This window comes from Dicentrarchus labrax, unplaced genomic scaffold (assembly GCF_905237075.1).
Source record: "Dicentrarchus labrax unplaced genomic scaffold, dlabrax2021, whole genome shotgun sequence".
Lineage (NCBI taxonomy): Eukaryota > Metazoa > Chordata > Actinopteri > Moronidae > Dicentrarchus > Dicentrarchus labrax.
The window spans coordinates 24,125,273-24,144,692 of record NW_026136706.1 but is presented as its reverse complement, the minus strand read 5'-3'; the positions used below and the strand labels follow the sequence as shown (position 1 = coordinate 24,144,692).

Genomic DNA, 19,420 nt, shown 5'->3' with positions numbered 1-19,420 from the left:
AAAATGCACTCTGCTGTGTCTGATTATTCCAATGAAGAGGACAGAAAAACTAACCTGATCAGTGGTTGTACATTGTTTCAGTGACATGTCAGATTCCCACCAGCAGCAGAGAACTATAAACTTCCATCTTAAAAAGTTCAAAAGACCATTTTTTTAATATTCTTTGCACTGGATTTTGTGGAGTATGTTACATGTATGTTACATGTTTCCAGCCAATGACATTAAACTCAATATGGGCTGTCATGCTTGTCTTATCCAAGTAGATAATCAAAGGCCTGCTAGTGGGCCTATATACTCAATTCAAAAGCTTAAAAACAGCTTGTCAAACTAAATAGTTTGCGATACCGTTAGTGCAGAAAGCAAATGCAAGTTTGACACATTGGGGTGGGGAGCGTCAAAAGGCACAGACAGAGAAAGAGAAGTAGCACAGGAAGTGACTGAGGTCTCGGTTAAGGCAAAAGAAACAGCAATGCTCACCCAGATGCTTCAACTCTCCAACCAGCCGGCGTAGTGCAGCAGACATTTTCTGCTCGGTGTTCCTCTCGAAGTTCTGGTCGGTTAGACGAACAGGCTGGAGGGAAGCCTTGGGTCCAGTCTGCTGAAGAGGATTTCTTCCAGGTAGGTCATCCACAGGTGTCCCTTTTGTACATGTTTCAGATCCGGCTGCAAGTGAGGCTTCAGCAGTGACAATAAAGTACCACAAATTCATGCTTATGTATTCATGTGTTTCTGTTTCATCCAGTGATAAAAGAAGTGTTCTGATCCGAAATTACCAATACCACACAGTGAAAATACTTAAAAGTAGAAGTATGCCAGTATTATCAGTAAAATATAAATATAAAGTATCAAAGTAGATGTAGTCACTGTGCAGTACAATGGTCCTTGTCAGTGTTTTATTATTATATCTGATGTTTCTGGATTCATATTACTGATGCATTCATGTATATGTTGGGTTTTACCACAGTAGGTGTTTACGGTTGAGCTAAATTTAACTATAAACTGTAGTTTAGCAATGCATCATATTCTATGAGATCATCATATGTTTGTATGTTTTTCCTGTGAGAACCACATATCTAAAAAAAAAGTCAACTTAAGAAGAAAAAAAGGTCTGTTTTTAGCTCCGTGAAAATGCATTTGACAGCTAATCCAAGGGGGTGTTGGACAACGTTCTCAACCTATAAAGAAACACTTAACACTTCAGTTTATCAGAAACATTCCCATTGAAAGTCACCAGATTTGGAGGTGGCAAAAGTACACACATTAATTACTAAGACTCTGGTAAAATTCATGTTCAGTGCTTACTCACTGAAGTTGTCAGAAAAGTAAAAATAAGTGGAAAAAAAAAGACTTCTTAATACACACGTTGGGTTTTCACTGCACATGAAGAGTGTGAAAAATTGTGAAAATGACAGAAGTCAGTTCAGTTAGTTACAATAAAAGCAGTAAAACATCAGGAAAGACTATTATCCATTATCCTAAAAAAATACATTAGACTTCAGCACACTCTGAGCCCTCTGAGATATAATCTTGATTTGATGCTATTTTTTAAACGGTATGAATACAACTGTCATCAGTAACAAGGACAACAAGCATCACAGAAATTACATCTTTGTGGGTCCAATAAAAAATTTAAAGACGGGGCGCCCTGGTAGCTCACATTGTACTGCAGTGGCCACGGGCCTGTTGTCCCCTCTCTTTCCCCGCCTTTCCTGACGATCTCTTGAGCTGTTATAAATATATATATATATATATATATATATATATATATATATATATATATATATATAAATACATACAAAAATAACATACAACAATGCGCTGCAGTTATAGAGTAACAATAGAAACTGCAACAGGAACAATAATGTGACAGCACGTACTCAGAACTGTGGTACATGGTATGTTGTAGAAAATTATAGAGCATAAAGAAGACTGTTGGTAATTTTAAAAGCCTGTGTATTATAGATGAAGTTTATGAATACCACATGCATTACATGCAGGTTTTATTAACATTACATGTGCTGAGTATGTTTATAGTACCCATATAAAATCAACATTAACTACCAGATACGTCAGGTGTTTGCTGTACATTACTTATACTAAATAAATAAAAACACTGAAGTTGTACTAAATATTTATTGGAACTGAATATGCTTACAAAATAACAAACATGTAAAAAAAGTTGGCAAAAAAACCTGATATTATAAGACATAAATTCTGTTTGGTGGGGAAAAGTTTCACAGTTTAAATAAAAAGATTCAGAAAAGTTCTGAAGTCAAGTTCACACAGTTAACACTGTCTGCCAATGAGCGACGCCACATCCAACTTACAGTTAATCACAGAGTTTGACACATTGTGAAAAAGAGAACATCCAAACAGGGTGGTAGACTTCATACAGAGGGCTTCATAAGACAATTCTGACTAAACTGATGAACAGGAGATAAAAAATAGGATGAAAGATGAGCCATTTTACAGAAGAAGTGACATTTTTGCATAGATGCATATGTGGGTCAGAAAGTCTTTCCTGTAGATGCCCTCTTGGTTAAAAGCAGCGCACTGTATACTACACGACCCTGTGCAGCTTAAAAAATCCACTATCCACTAAAGCTCTTATTTTGTCTCCATGTAGGAAGTCTCACCAGCGCAACAGTCCACAGCCCCCTGAGGCCAATGAAATGGGGTAAGGTGTTTTTGGGGCTTCAGTGTTGATACTGCACATTTTTACCATATTTCAACAGCATTCATTTTAACCCCTACTATTGTTCAATGGGTGTAATACATTTATACTTTTGGATTCCTGCATACTTGTAAAGTGTGTACAATAAGTAAACCAATAAATAACTGCTTAAATATTCAATGTAGTGTAAAAACATCCAGAAACTTTAGTTGCTGGTGTATCTGTATATGTAATGTTGTTGACTACTTCCATTCTGTTATTTACATGGACAGGAAAGACGTTGAAGAGAATCGATTCACTTGAAAACAGTTCTCTAGTTCCTCCATTTCAGGTCACAGGACAAGCAACACAGAATAGATAAGGGACTGTTGTAAGCTGCATTGAGGAAGCTTCTTCCAGTACACATACTCTATTTAATAAAATGGTTCAGATTGGAGAGGGCTTGGGCCATGAAAGGCATTAGGATTTGCCAATTCAACTGGAGGAAGTTGTGTTTGTATACAAGAGGAAGTTCTATGAAACAAAACTGCCAAAACAACTATTGAAACTTTCAAAATAAATCTTGGCACATGTTTGGTAAGCTTACTGTACTATGTGCGGATGTAGCTAGAAGAGGAAGCGTTTGCCCTCATTTTCATTAATTGATTGTACATAATAGGTTTATAATATAAAATCCATGAAGCCTGATACCTCTGAATATCACTTAAGTCACAAAATCCTCGAAGGAGATTCTGCCGTCAGTTTGTTAAGGAGGCAAAATGACAGGTGTCCTGCACCTCCTCCTCTTTAGGGGAAGTGGAGATGACAGCGGGCCGGGGAGGCTGAGCCGCACACTGTCTCGCCTGAGCAGGCATCAGAGGGATCCTCCGAGACCTCCAGCTCCTGAAAGACCTCCTGCTCCGGCAGACAGGCCTGCTCAACAAGGTTTGTGCTCGGTGTCTCTCTGTAGCTTCGATTATCATTTATCCCATGTGATAGAAGAAATAGAGGACATTGACACATGTGTTGTTTGTATCCAACACGAATGAATGTAAACTACTGCAATATGTGAGACCACAAAAAGCCTGATTCAGGAATTACTAACTACCACTAGTATCAGTAACTGTACTCAAGTATTATTTGGGGGACTTAAGTATTTCCATGTTATGATACTTTATACTTCTACTCCAATATATTTAAATTAGAGTACTTTTTACTCCTCTACATGTATTTGACAGCTTTAGGTTATAGAATCTGATACATTGTTATAGATTAAACTATCCTTTGTATATGAAGTGGTTCCGGCAGCTCCACTTCAACCAACTACAACGTTAAACTATCACTTACGCTTTAGTATGTGAATAATGATCCATAATATTCTGCATGATAAATTTTAGACTTTGATTTGGGATACTCTAAGTACATTTTGTTGCTAACACTTCTATCATTTCTATACAGGAATAGTATATCTGATTGGTAGTTGTAAAAGCATCAGGACGACCATCCAACAAACATAAAAGTCTTTAGTAGCTTAGCTGTTCCATGTACCTGCAGCAACAACAGTATCATTACTCCTCCTCTCTAAATGTCTGCTCTCCATTGCGGTTTGATAGATGACAGGCTTTCTCCTCCAGCTCCAGCTCCAGCTCCAGCTCCAGCCCCTGCTCCAGCCCCAGCTCCAGCTCCTCTCCCTCCACCCATGGAAATGCCACCTAAGCGGCCAGACAAATCCACGAAGCCCAAACTTCCCCCTCGGCCGCTGTCCAAGGTGTTCAGTAGCACTGAACATGGAACAGCTGTGTTGCAGGTATATTTTTTTGACCTACTAACAAAGTGAATGGCTCAGGGTTACACAAAATGGAAGTAAACAACTAATTAAACAATTGATTTAAATTCCATATCTTTGCCATCGTTGGTGCTCCATCACCCTGTTCATCAATTTATGGTGTAGTTGCACACTGGCAAATTATTAGGCTTAAAACAAGAGACCTCCTCTCATGAAGTGGTTTTATTTCATTAATTAAAAAGTCTTACAGCTGCCCTCACTGCATTTTCACTGGAAGGAAAGTGTCCCCCTCCTGTTTGTTGTATATCACATGGTATTATCCATCAAATCCACCAGCATGAACACAATAAGGAGGCAGAATGGAATCTAATATAGAGGCCACCAATTTGTCAACATTATCATGATGTGATTCTGTGATGTAAAAATGCAACATGCTGAGCTAATTGTGAAAAATATTGTTTTTCTCACAGGGCTTTGATACTTTTCGGGCAGATGAGACTCTCTGTGATGTCGTCCTGGTTCCCGGGGACAGCACGGACACTTTCCCAGTCCACAGAGTCATAATGGCTTCATCCAGTGACTATTTCAAGGCAATGTTCACAGGTGAGTTGTCCTGTTTTATTAGGTTGAAAGTGGACAACTTAAGTTAGTCGTTAGTTTTATGTATTTTGGTATTTGGGTTTAAGTGTTAAAGTATTAAACAAATTACAATTTGGATAGTTGATAGATTGATGAATCACTTCAGTGATAACAATTCATTGATCATGAAGTATGTAGCAAACTTCATTGCAATACATCCAGTAAAAGAGACATTTCCCTGAAAGCCAGAAATGTCAATTTGCTGGTGGTGCAACAGGAAATGTCAGTGGATCACCAAAGTCAGTACACTCTATCCTCTGGGGACCATGAATGTCCAGTAGTTCCATCTGGAAATTCAGTCTGGACCAAGGTAGTGAGCCGACTGGCAGACCAACATTGCCTAGAGCCATGCCTCTCACATAGCTGATAGCATAAACACAAAATAAAGCCATGCAAGTGGCCCTGTGGGGTTGGGAACTTCCTTACCACTAGTGTGGTAAAAAAGAAAAGTGGAAAGTTTGTCAGGCTATAATTAGCATGCTCACATATTAATTGTATGTGAGTAAGTTAAAGCAACCTGAAAAAGGAATACATGATGTGCTAAGACAGCTTCTGTGTAATTGTACAGCCTAATACTGATAATTCTTGTCTTTCAATTCAATTCAATTCAATTCAGTTCAATTCAATTCAATTCACTTTTCAAATAGAGCAGGTCTTGACCGAACTCTTTATAACATTAATTACAGAGACCCAACAGTACCACCATGAGCAAGCACTTGGCAACAATGGCAAGGAAAAACTGCCTGTTAAAAGGCAGAAACCTAGGACAGATCCTTCGGCTCTAGGTGGGTGGTCGTCTGTCTCGACCAGTTGGGGTGAGAGAGAGAGAGAGAGAGAGAGAGAGACAGAGAGAGACAGAGAGACAGACAGACAGGTGCACAGCAACAACAGTATTGGCAATGGCAATCTAGCAGGACCATGGCAGGAGGCTCCACCAGGATCGATAAGAACATGCGAGACGAGAAAGCACAAAAACTCCGGGGAAGAAGTGAACAGACATTCCCAACAGACATTACAGTCCCGACAGCCACACCACTAGCTATGCTAAAATATAAATAAATACACATTCTACCCTTTGGTATGTGTTATTTCAATGAAAATGTTAAACATAAAGTACCAACATATTTATTGTTTTCATGGCACTACTACCCTTATTTTCACCTTTACATTAGTATTAAAAATAGTAAAATAAAAGCAGAAGCACTTTCTTACTGACTTCTGCATTAAACTTCCTTTTTGTTGCAGCTTGACTATATTTGCATTCAACACCATGATTAACTACAGTACTTTTTTATCCTCGCACTGTATAAGTCTGAGCTGTCAGGTTTTACAGTATCAGCTGTGTCTTTGTATCTTGCTGACTGTGCACTTCGGCAACATACCTGCACAAGACAAATCTTCTGAAACAATGCAAAATCATTCATTTACCTTGTCTTTGTCTCTTTGTACTTGTTTTTTTGCTTGTTCAGGAGGCATGAGGGAGCAGGAGATGAGAGAGATCAAGCTGCATGGGGTCACTAAGTTGGGTTTAAAGAACATTATAGACTTCATTTACACATCCAAAGTCAGCCTCGACATGGGTAATCTCCAGGATACACTGGAGGCTGCAAATTTCTTGCAGGTCATGCCTGTTCTGAGATTCTGTAATCAGCTTCTGAGCAGTGAGGTGAGGGTTTTTTTTTTTGTTTTTTTGCATTAATTTATTAATGGAAGGTTTTTATATTCAGCTATGCTGGAGGTCTAGCTCATTAAGCTACTAGATCCCTTTGAGTTCTTCACTGTCCTTTACTGCCCTCTCTCCCAGTGTCAATTATACTGCACAGATTAAAAGACATTGCATGCAGCTGCAAAATAGGGATAGCAGTGCATTAATTAAGGTGAACTTGAACTTCAGTAATGCAGAGCATTAATCAATTCCCTTTCTGTGTTCTTCGATGCAGATCACTATTGATAACTGTGTGGAGGTGGAGCGCATTGCTACAGACTTGATCCTGGAGGATGTTAAGCAGAATATAGGTGACTGTTATGAAACTGATCTGGTCTTTCTTCAGTCTATATAACAATGTAGATGAGGTGGAAGGTGTAAATAGCATAGAGCTTATTGTATTGGAGATCCTTCAGATCCTCTGAGTCCCGAAAACCAGTCTACCCATCCATCAGTCCATTATTTAACATACAGTAAAAAACAAAAGATGTGTGTAACAGGCATTCTTTTGGTTCAATCACTAAAACAAACAGAGGGATCATGATTATCAGTGTTTTTCCTCTTTGTTGTTTCTAGGTGAGTTTGTGAGCCAGAACTTAACAGCGTTGGTGGAGTGTGACCGCTACCTTCAGCTCTCTGAAACCACCATGGCCAACGCTCTGGCCAGCAATTCCCTGGAGGGTTTCACGGAGATGGACCTCTACCATATCGCTAAAGGATGGCTGGACCATGACCACCCCAATCGACGCTCCTCTGTGTACGCCGTGATGCGTCATATTCGCTTCCCACTGATGAGCCCCACTGAGCTGATTCAGATCTCCCAGGACAATGAAGAGGGAGAAGACTCCATGATGCGCTCTGAGACGGCCTGCGTGAACCTCCTGCTGGAGGCCAGCAACTACCAGATGATGCCGTTCATGCAGCCAGCTCTGCAAACTGAGCGGACGCAGATACGTTCAGATGCCACCCACATTCTGGCACTTGGTGGTGTGATGCGACAGCAGCTGGTGGTGAGCCGGGAGTTGAGGCTCTATGATGAAAACTCGGGCCATTGGAGGGCCCTGAAGCCCATGGATGTGCCGCGTTACCAGCATGGAGTGGCTCTTCTAGGCGGTTTCCTCTTTATTGTTGGAGGTCAGTGCAAATGTCAGTCTTGGTCCATGGAAACTACAATATAGAAGCCTAATCGAAGCATGTTCCTCAAACTAGCCTGTCCCAGTGTACAGAAACATAATCTGAGCCAAGCCCTAGTTTGCTTGGTCAAAGATTTTTAACTTTTATAAGTTAAGCTAGACCACTTGGAGATGAAGTGGTAGTCATCATACATCATCAAGACTCAAGTATGACCGAATAATATTGAGGAATTAGAAGCATGAATAAATGCTTTCATAAAAATATTTATTTACCACTCTAACACTCTCTTTTGTCTTCTCAGGCCAGAGTACTTATGATACCAAGGGTAAGACGGCCATAGACAGTGCCTACCGCTACGATCCACGCTTCGACAAGTGGCTTCAAATTGCTTCGCTCAACGAGAAGAGGACTTTCTTCCACCTCAGCGCTCTGAAGGGGAAACTGTATGCAGTCGGAGGAAGGAATGCCTCAGGAGAGATTGGTGAGCTGCTACTAATACTTGTTCTGCTACTGCTGTCAGTACTGCTTTTACTACTGTCAGCTGATCAATTGATAATTCATTTTCATCATCATTCAATTTAATAATACAGTTCATAAAGAATGGCTGCTCAGATTACTTAACCTTGCAATAATTGATCTTTATGGCAACTTGGGGGCAGTGGAAACAAGTTGTGAACACAACACTGACATATCATCGTCATCTTTTAAGTTGATGAGGCTTGTAGCTCTGTTTTTGGTCTCTACCAACTCCTATGGGAAATATCTGACTTAGCTGCTGGCTTAACTAAAATTCAACCCCAACCATCTCTCCAAATATCCCTTTGACCAGACACGGTGGAGTGCTACAACCTGAAGAAAAATGAATGGACATTTGTGACCAGTATGGTGGAGCCTCACTATGGACATGCTGGAACAGTTCACGGGGACCTCATGTACATTTCAGGTAAGGAAACACTGTTCAAAACACAGTGAGTGATTATCTTTATTGTCTTCAAGTATTTCAAGACAGAATACGAACCAAACGCTTGCCTTGCATTATCCATGTGGGCCCGTCCCTATGTTCCCACGGCCCTATGTTCCCACGGTCCTATGTTCCCACAATTGACACTGTAAGAAATTGGTAAAGACAGTTCAAATTGCAAAACAACAAAGGGAGATGGACATTTCAAATGCAGTTGGAGTGGTAAAATCCGTTCTGCAACTGTGGAGATATCATTTTTAATGTTAAAGAAAACATTTGCTTCACAGTCTGAACACACCTTTAAATGTTATTGCTGAATTTACTTCTATTTTCAAGACGGTGATAAGTCATCAAGAAGCTACGTGATAAAGTCAGTGCCTTCCTAACCTCTGCTACCTCTATTGTTAAAGTCTGGTTACGTTGAGAAAAAGACTACATGTTTAGGGAAAGATCGTGGTCATGGTTAGACTTACAGAAAACCTGCCTTTGTGGTAAAAAGAAACCAAACTCAGGCACCCGTTTAGCTCAGTGGGTAGAGCTGGCGACCCATGTACAGAACACAAGGCTGAGTCTTTGCTGCAGCGGCCCAGGGATAGAATCCGACCTGCGGCCTTTGCTGCATGTCATCCCCTCTCTCTCTCTGCCCCCCTTTCCTGTCTGTTTTCAGCTGTCCTATCAAATAAAGGCAATAAAAAGAGAAAAAAAAAAAGAAACCAAACTCGACTGTTGATAGGCAAGGGGATGCAGCTTTGACACACAGTCTCCGGTGTTGACAATGTAAGCTTTGTACAACCAAACTGACTTCCTCACTGAGGTTTCTTTTTTTAAAGCTGTCTTAATGTCATGCAACTTCTGCCTTTGTTACTGAGAGAGGACAGTCATTATTCACAATAGACCCTTTTCACAGCAGACATTTTGAGGCGTCAGTGAGAGAACTTGCCCAATACCAAAGACCTGGAACTGGCTCACCTACATAGAATGCAGCATTCATCAATGTTGTTTATTCCAGTTGTACCTGCTCTGACAAGTCAAATGTTTATAGAGGTTACCTGTCAAGAAAAGGTCATTTTAAATGACCAGTTTGTCTCCAGTGAGGACGGTCTTGTAATGATGCAAGAGATCAAAGGTTCAAGGTAGAAATAATTAGTAATGCACACCTGATGCTAAATACAGTGAGCCTGAGCCTAACATGAACGCATTATATTTCCGTCCTCATAAATCACAAAATTAGAAACCTGCATTCTGTACATTCAGTGTTTACTAGCAAGCAGGCTTCTTCTTTCTTGCCTTCTTTTCTGGAATAGTGTGAAACCATTAAGGAATGTATGTAGCATCACCCGTGTGTGTGTGTGTGTGTGTGTGTGTGTGTGTGTGTGTGTGTGTGTGTAAAACCAGGACCCACTAGAGGTCAAAAGGTCCACAGGACACCTTTAAAATGAATGAGGATGTTCCTTCCTAATGGAAGTTCTTTGTGTCACAATATGCAAAAAATACGAGACATTTACACAGACTGATTGGCTGATTTAGCTTTAGGCCTTTGACAGTGGAATCACCAAAAACCACCATGTCGGGGCATCAGCCGTCACTGCAGAACCTTTCATCAGTTTGGGAGTTCAACAGTTCAGTGCACTATGGGACTAGAGCTCTGAAACTGTTTTGTGCAGGGTTTTCTGAAGCAACATCCATTTTTACAAGCTGAATAATTTAAAAAGCTTACTTGGCTGACCTATTTGAAACCACTTCCTGTTTAGCTGCACATTCTCATGATCTCAGGCAGATTTCTTAGCAACCTTGGACAGGAAACCTCGGTTTCTCATGTTGAGAGCATAAAGATAAGTTTCACATACAGGACTGAGAAGCAGGAAATGCAAAGTCCTGTGGTTGAAGTGGTTCACAGTAACATTTAAAACCTATGACTTTCAAAAGCTGTGTGAGTGTTGATAGCTCAGCTACAACACAGTTACCACAGAGAAAACTTTACAAACGACTGTCAAGAGAGTCTGACAGCAGCTGCTCCTTACCTCTTACTAACAGCTCACTATTCCTGCTACGCTGCTGTGGTCAGTCTGTCAATCACTCCGGTCGGTGTCTAGGCTACACCCTCTAAAGTCACCGTCCTTTGCAGGTCTCTGATGCATTTTTAAACTTTGTCGAAAGAAAGCAGTTCAGAAGGTTGTACTTACACTTTCAGTAAAAGGTTTAAAAGTTAGAAGTTAGAATTACATTTTCATCTGAGTATCAATGTAGGTAGACACATAATCTACTGTGCACCTGTGGAACACTACTTGAGAAAAAAGGTTCAAAATACAAACCTGCTTATCAAACTGTTGTGGCTAACATGTTAACACAAACAATCGCCTGGAATACTTACACAACCAGCAGAAACAGCTGAACATCCCTGTGTGGTCCTTTATGGCAATTCTTTTAGTTTTCATCAGCTCTATTAACTCAACACCATGACATGAAAACTTAACTTTCTTAATATGGCATATTTTCTGCTAAAGGAATGTTGTCAAGAAATAACACAGTAAGTGATCATCATTTGTTATTATTTGAGATGGCTTTAGGTGATTGTTTATGCCCACTTGTGCAGGAAAAGTCCCCATTTAATAGAATCTTCAAGCTTTTATGCTTGGTTTGTATAATAATTACTTTTATCAGAAAATACAGTATATTTGACTGTATGATTCCTGGACCATTGAATCCATTCACTGTGTCTAAGAAAAATGTGAAATATGAAAAATCTATACAGAAGATTCATCCTTTTATCTTTCTCACACAAGAAGCATTCCTAACATTTACATATACTCATTGCATCAGTATTCAATAACTATTTCCATTAACTAAATATTTCTCGATTTCAAATTTGTATGTGTACTTTATTTATTTTTTAATTGTGGTGAGAAAGGAAGTGCAATCACAAAAGACAAAAGAGTCACAAATAAAAGAAAGACATCATCTTGAGTGTATATAGATGAGCTATCACCTTTACAGTGTGAAAGGAACTTGTCTCGTGTTCTGTAAAGATGTGCACAACACTCTCTGATTTACTATTGTTTGGCCAGGCTGAGTTCCATTTCTAGACTAGACATTAGCCAGGAGTCCAAGTCCAAGCTGGGCCAGCATGGCTCTTATCCGGCTCTCTTCCTCTCTTTATGGAGTGGTGGAGCTGGTCCCATCCAGCCGGTCTGCCTGGAGGGATTGTTTTAAAGTTCGCTTTTCTTTTATCCACCCACACGCTTCCTTTTCCAATGACTGTAGGCTATTTCAGTCTAATGCATGTTTCAGCAGTAAAGCCAAAAACAAACAAACAAACAAAAACTTCTTCAAACAAAAGTTTGAAGAAGCTACTGGCCACAGCATTTGAATGTGCAGCTGTAGCCATAGTCAAAATCTCCTTGTCAAGTTGATTTTAACAATTTTGGCCCATGGTTCCCTTTATTACCTTTGTAGTAGATTCTCCCTAATCTACTATTTTCAATTAAACACATTTCAAATCTTTTATGGGGCAATATTTTAACATTGGTTTTCTTTTGTCACATAGGTGGCATCACCCGTGACACGTTCCAGAAGGAGCTTTGGTGTTACAATCCTGTCGATGACACATGGAGTCGACGAGCCGACATGATGGAGCTCCGGGGCCTGCACTGCATGTGCACCGTGGGAGACAGACTCTACGTCATGGGTGGGAATCACTTCCGAGGCAGCAGCGACTACGATGACGTCCTGGGCTGTGAATACTACAGCCCGGAGACAGACCAGTGGACAGTGGTGGCGCCAATGCCTCGGGGGCAGAGCGACGTTGGTGTGACAGTGTTTAACGGGCAGATCTACGTGGTGGGAGGGTATTCCTGGAACAGCAGATGCATGGTTGACATTGTGCAGCGGTATGATCCGGAGCAGGACGTGTGGGACAGGGTGTTCAACGTACTGGAGCCTCTGGGGGGAATTCGCGCCTGTACAATGACAGTTCATCTGCCGGAGGGGTCAGTGGATGAGGCTCAGATACAGGAGTGTCCACTGCCCACAGCTAAGAGCTGATAGTGCACCACAGACGGGGGTTTCCAACTGTTGCTACCGTCAGACCAGAATTGGCTTGATAAAAATTGCCTGCATGTTGTGGCAAAAGAAGGCAAAACAGGAAATAGTGTGGGTTGCAAACACATGCTGCAGGTGCAAGCATGGCTAGCTAGCTGTTATTAGCATTCAACTGTCTGAAAAGTAAACACCTTTCTATCGAACATGCCTTTAGTAGCATTTTAGTCCTCACATTAACATTTGTGCAGCCTCCCTCATGCTCTGCTGCTTGTGTTCTTTCATTCTGCAGTTTCAGTTCAAGGAAACACTGACTACGTCCCTGTCAAACAGGCTGGACATTGATTCATTGGACATTGAGTGTCACTGTTTCACAGGTCAAAGTTAGAGAAAAATGTCCTCTGAAGCAAACAAATCAGAAAGCAAATCCATTTCTTTACTGAAATAAATAAAACAACCAGGGGGATTTTTAAAGGTAGCTTTAGACTTTATAATCTGGCATTATTTGTATCTTTTCATTATTATTTAGTAACCTCACAAATAAACCAAAAACAATGATGACTTTATCCTGCTAACCAACACTGTCTGTGTAGCTACATCATGACATAAAGTAGCTAGTGCCAGTATGTGACTCACACGCTGAGAGAAAACTGAATCCTCTGTGTCATAATCAAGCATGAAGAAATGTGTCAAAGGTCCGGATGTGGCTCACTTGTGTGGTTTTCAATGATAATGGAGTCACAGAGTCATAAGATGAAAGCTAGACTGTAGCTACAAAGACAACACGTCTTTATTATGATTTGGAAATTCCATTGGAACTCGCTGTCCGTAACTAACACAGAAAGTCACATTTTTACATTAAAACTGATATAACCATTCATAGCAGAGATCCAACAGAAATCCCCTCAATAAAGACTGTAATAAAACAAATTATTTGTGTCAGTTTTGGTCTGAGAAGGTTCTTGCTGTTTAGTTAAAGACATTGAGGAACCATAATAATTGCATAACATATTAATATAAAGCAAAATAACAATGCCTCCCATAAAGCCTTAGCAAAGAGAGATCAACTTAACCTCACTGAGTCCCTGTTTGATGCTGATTCATTAAAAAGTAAATGAGAACAAACAGCAAGAAGCTTCTAGATTTAACTGTTGTACCTTGCCGCCATAACACAAGCTCATTCAGTCACTGTCTCTGCAGGAAAAATAAATGTTTGACTTGTTATGTTTTGTATATTTATATTGATATGCAGTGTTTAAAGATAAAAATAAAATGTTGATTATGATCCTTATGTTACAGAATCACATTATTCATTGTTAGTGAAGGCTCCTGTACACACACATTAACACACACAGACTCTTCGGTATACATCTGATGCAAGTAAGTGACGTTGAAACTACCCTTGGGACTTCATCCTTCACCTCTAGATAAGACAGCAGACAGCTGTGATATCAACTGCTATTCCAAGGACTATAAATACAGAAAAACAGACAGCTATACAGGAGTATGTGATGCATAAAATATTATTGAAATTATAAAACCAGTTCTATTTGTTTTAGAAAAGATGCAAATGCCATATCTTAAGACCAAGAGGCACGACCTAATTTCATTGCTCATTCAAAAAAAGCAAATCATCGACATAGAAACGTACTGTGGCTCAACATCAAGAGACAGAATGTTTTGGAAAGACGGGGACTGAATGTTATTCTGGATGTTTGTGAATATGATAACACTGGTTATAGAGAGTGCCCATAAACAAAAGGTTGCGGGTAAAAACCCTGCAACACTCACAGTTTCCACCTCACCGCCATTTGACCCAGTGAGCAAACCAGGGCCAACTACAATTCATCACTGTGAGAGTGAAAACATATTTGACCATCTGGCAGACAGATGTCACCTTGAAATGTTTTATTTGGCTAATGCAGCCTTGTACCTTTGTCAGTTTAATTAATGCACTTGAGTACAGATCTGATCTACTCATCTTTCCTTTCAAAGGAACTCCGTAAAACTGTTCCTCTAAACAAAGCAGTAAAATGGGACAATGTGGGGTTACATCACTGCACTTCAAAGCCACTGTCTCCTTCTGTCTCCAGCTGTTGTAGACATTTTTAAAATAAATAAAAGGCAATCAGCAATGTTACATAGAGCATAAAGAGTTTGTTCAAGAGAAGAAACACTCCACAGTGTGCAGGCTTAAGCAATAAGAGACAATTTGCTTCAAATGGCAAAACTATCCAACAGAATATACTGTAAGGGTGTTAAAATGAGCTATACTTAACATTAAAATACTGCTTCCAAGAATACATCACTTATTGCAGTCATATAATGATAATATAACACTCTGAATGGAGCTACTTTTATTTATTGTTACTGTCTCAGATCAAAGATCTCAGTGCCTCCTACAATACAGTACTGTATCAGTATTATTTTGTTATTATTTCATCTTGGGGAATCATTAATTTCATAAAGAAGGTGTCTTCAGCCCCTATTATGTTTTTGTCTGCATCACATGCTGAGCACCCACTTTAACAGGCGGCTATTCCCAATTACAAAAAAAAAAAGCCACCCTCCAACAGCAGCTGTCCTTGGCATATAAAACATTCCAGCCCCCATTTTGACTAGCTTCAGAAAGCATCACATTCCACCCTGAAGTAGCAGAGCCCATCCCCTTTTTTCACACTGAACTAAATAATTAGTTTTTTCAAGTAAGGTTTTTGGGTTTACAAAAAGTGGAGCAGCTGAGGCTGGGAGGGCAGAAGGTGCAGTTTCTCTCCTGCAGACAGAACTCGAAACATCCACAAACAAAAGTTACATTCTTTTTTTCTTTTTGTGAAGGCTGTTCAAAAGGTCAGTTGGAAGAGAAGTTTGCAGGATCTGTTTTGTCCTCATACCAAGAGAGAATTAACCTGCGATGTCTCTGAGAGGTGATGTGTGCGTGGTGACGGGAGCCTGTGGATTCCTGGGAAAGAGGCTGGTGAGGCTGCTGCTGGAGGAAGAGAAAATGGCTGAGATTCGACTGGTGGACAAACATGTACAGCCCCAACTTTTACACACTCTGGAGGGTAAAATCTGTCTACCTACATCATTTCTATATCTTCTTTTCTCTCTGCAGCCCACATAAACTCTTTCAGATAAAATAGGAACTATATTAAAAGTACAGAGAGAAGAGTGTCTCCATAGTGTGCTGTACTATACATCCATTTTACTACTATAAAACATTGATAGTAAAGTATAAATCTGACTCTAGTAGTATTTACTCCTAATATTATGAAGCTGTAATGAAATAACACTCATATCATGGTAACACTTTGTAATATCAGTCATTTTCATTTGTTTTATTTCTATTTTAATTTATTTTAATCAGGGGAGCCTCACTGAGATTTAAAATCTTTTCTTCGAGAGTTTCCCAGCCAAATTAGGCAGCATGATGTAAAACAATTGATTATTACATCAACTAAAACAATAGCCTTGGGAAATACATTGAAAATAAATTAAAGAAATTATGAAACCACTGGGTTTACGTTCAGTCCATTAGATAAACTCTAAACACAGTTAAAGTCCACTCTAAGGTTGTTTTGTATTATTGCTGACTGCTTTACATTTCATGTGATAGCAGCAATAAATCTATTTAAGGATAAAAGATACAAGAAAATTCTGTAGACATTTCTACTTCATATAATAACCAAGCCTTATATTGTGTTAATCGATGAGAGTTTTTTCTTCAGACTGTAGGGGCGACACAAAGCTGAGTGTGTTCGAGGGGGACATCAGAGACGGTGATTTTCTGAGAAAAACCTGTCGAGGTGCATCGATCGTCTTCCACATTGCTTCCATCATTGATGTCAATGATTCAGTGGAGTACAGTGAGATATATGGGGTCAACGTCAAAGGTAAGTCCACTGAAACCTCTTCTGGGCTACTATACTTTTTTCTCTTAGAGATTGGAATTTACTGAATCATATAATTTAGACTGAATTGTCAAGTAATTATATATCATCATGCATTCATGGACATGTTACATACAGTAAATAGATATAGATGAAGATAAAGTAGAACTCTTTTGATTGTGTACACTTCAGCTGACACTTCAACTCCATTCATTGCTCACACTTCGACTGACTTTTAGTGTGTCTGCTTTAATTGACACTTCAGCTGCTCTCAGCTGCTATTTACACTTCAACTAACACACACTGCTGACATCAACCTCTTCCAGTGCTTACACTCCAACTAAGACTCAAACTGCTTTAAGCACTTTCACTTTAAATTAATTTTCAAACTACTTTCATTGCATACTTTGATTGACACTTCAGCTGCGTTCACTGCACACATTTTAGCTGACACTTTTAAGTTATTTAACTTGAACTGACTTTTTAGCTCCTCCCAGTGTTTCCATTTTATTTTTATTTTTTCTCTATTTCACTTTATTCAGAATTTACACTTCAAGGTCCAGTGTGTAACATTTAGGAGAATCTATTGGCAGAAATGGAATATAATATTCAAGGGTATGTTTGCATTGGTGTATAATCACCTGAAGTCATTGTGTTTTTGTTACCTTAGAATGAGCCGTTTTTATCTAAGGAGTGGGTCCTCTTCTACAGGGGCCACCATGTTGAACCACAAAGTTGAAACACAAGTTTCGCTGCCACCAGGGTTTGTCTTACAGGGGAGGGTGAGGCGAGGGGAATTCAGTTAGTTGCAATCCCCAATCTCACCATTAGATGTCACTGAATCCTACACACTGGTCCTTTGAACTTGAACATAAAAGTTTAGCTACAGCTTTTCTTGTTTCTGCTTAGCCTGAATGGCCCAACACAAAGCAGACAAGTCTCAAATATGAGTCTGTCTTCTTTTTCTTGTTGGTATGACGCTAGAAGAAAGGTTTACCCTCCTATGAGATATGATAGACAGAGATTAAGATTTTTACCTTTTACCTTATAAGAATGAGAATTAATAATGAATAAGATTATCTTTGGTTGACAGGAACCCAGCTGCTTCTGGAGGCCTGTATTCAAGAGAATGTGGTGTCCTTTATCTACACCAGCACCATTGAGGTGTTGGGACCAAACCCAAAGGGTGAGCCCATGGTTAACGGCAGTGAGGACACAGTCTATGACTGTGCTCTGAAGTTTAACTACAGCAAGACCAAAAGAGAGGCTGAGCAGATAACCCTGCAGGCCCACGGCGAGGTACTTCAAAATGGAGGCCGACTGGCCACGTGCGCCCTCAGACCGATGTACATCTATGGGGAGGGCTGCCGCTTCCTACTGGGCCACATGGGTGACGGGATACGGAACAAGGACATTCTGTTTCGTATGTCTCTACCAGAGGCCCGGGTGAATCCTGTCTATGTGGGCAACGTGGCTGTGGCCCACCTCCAAGCAGCCCGCAGCCTCAAAGATCCACAAAAAAGAAATGATATTGGAGGACAGTTTTATTTTATTTCTGATGACACGCCACATGTGAGTTATTCAGACTTCAACCATGTCATGATGTCACCTCTGGGCTTCAACATTCAAGAAAAACCTATGCTGCCGCTCCACCTCCTCTACGTGTTCTGCTTCCTGTTGGAGGTTCTGTGCACGATGCTGCGACCTTTCATACGCATCGTCCCACCGCTGAACCGGCAGCTCCTCACTATGTTAAACACGCCGTTCAGTTTCTCCTATCAGAAGGCTAAGAGGGACCTGGGATACGTCCCTAGATACACGTGGGAGGAAGCACGCAAACACACCATCAAGTGGCTCGCCTCACAGCTGCCAAAGGAAAGGGAAAAAATAAGAGCTAAATAATGAATGAAAAGTTGTTAGTACCATATTAACACTGTGGGTTTTCTGTATGTCTGTTTTCCTGTAGCACCAAACAAAAAGAAACAAAAAAACAAAAAATCTTTAGTGAAAGTAAATGAACACAATATATTATATATTATACGTTGTTAGAGCACCTTTCAAATTATTCTGATATGTTTAGCGCAGCTTTTTGTTTGTTTATCTAATATTGCCACTAGAAGTCACACAAGTCACAGATTCTTACACATATGGGTTAAACTGAAGATAAGTTACATTGACTCTTTGTTTCTGAAGTACTTTCTGCTTTACAGCTAATTACCTCAATTAGACGATTTAAGGTAGACAGTACAGTAAGCAGCATTAACTTAACCCTATAGGGAGAGGAGGGTTGGCACACTAAAAGCTTAAAAATGAATGTTTAGATCTTCTAACTTTGACTCACGAGTGTCACCTGTTGTTCCAGTACTATACGGAAATATGCTGTGTATACTATTAAAGTTTATTCGTGAAAAACTCTCTTATTCTTTGTACATTTTTAATTACATATGGTATTGTTTATATATTAATTTACTGGGCACTCATCCACAGGACAATTTGCCTTGCATCAATTTTCTCTGAGGTATGAAGCAAGCAGACTTTTAATCATAAACCTACAATATGTATTTCTGCCTCCAGGGGGTCTCACAACTGCAGTCATCTTCTCCCAGTTAGGATTCCTTCT

At 39.9% G+C, this 19,420-nt stretch overlaps 2 protein-coding genes across 3 annotated transcripts; both read left to right on the top strand.

The window, feature by feature from the left end:
• Positions 1–432: 432 nt before the first annotated feature.
• si:rp71-68n21.9 (kelch-like protein 9) lies at positions 433–14,204 on the top strand. Of its 2 annotated transcripts, none has more exons than XM_051403600.1 (11): positions 433–618; positions 2,627–2,677; positions 3,465–3,598; positions 4,288–4,460; positions 4,910–5,042; positions 6,548–6,744; positions 7,019–7,094; positions 7,360–7,917; positions 8,219–8,398; positions 8,747–8,860; positions 12,423–14,204. In XM_051403600.1, the coding sequence occupies exons 2-11, from the start codon at positions 2,673–2,675 to the stop codon at positions 12,917–12,919; spliced, it is 2,067 nt and encodes a 688-aa protein (XP_051259560.1). In that variant the 5' UTR covers positions 433–618; positions 2,627–2,672; the 3' UTR covers positions 12,920–14,204. The 2 variants fall into 2 exon arrangements, with proteins under 2 accessions (XP_051259560.1, XP_051259559.1); XM_051403599.1 differs by having other exon boundaries at positions 434–618; positions 4,267–4,460.
• A 1,328-nt stretch (positions 14,205–15,532) lies between these two features.
• On the top strand, positions 15,533–19,212 carry hsd3b1 (hydroxy-delta-5-steroid dehydrogenase, 3 beta- and steroid delta-isomerase 1). The gene is made up of 3 exons (XM_051403639.1): positions 15,533–15,975; positions 16,639–16,803; positions 17,894–19,212. Exons 1-3 carry the CDS (start codon positions 15,825–15,827, stop codon positions 18,700–18,702), a joined length of 1,125 nt encoding a protein of 374 aa, XP_051259599.1. The 5' UTR covers positions 15,533–15,824; the 3' UTR covers positions 18,703–19,212.
• Positions 19,213–19,420: the final 208 nt, after the last annotated feature.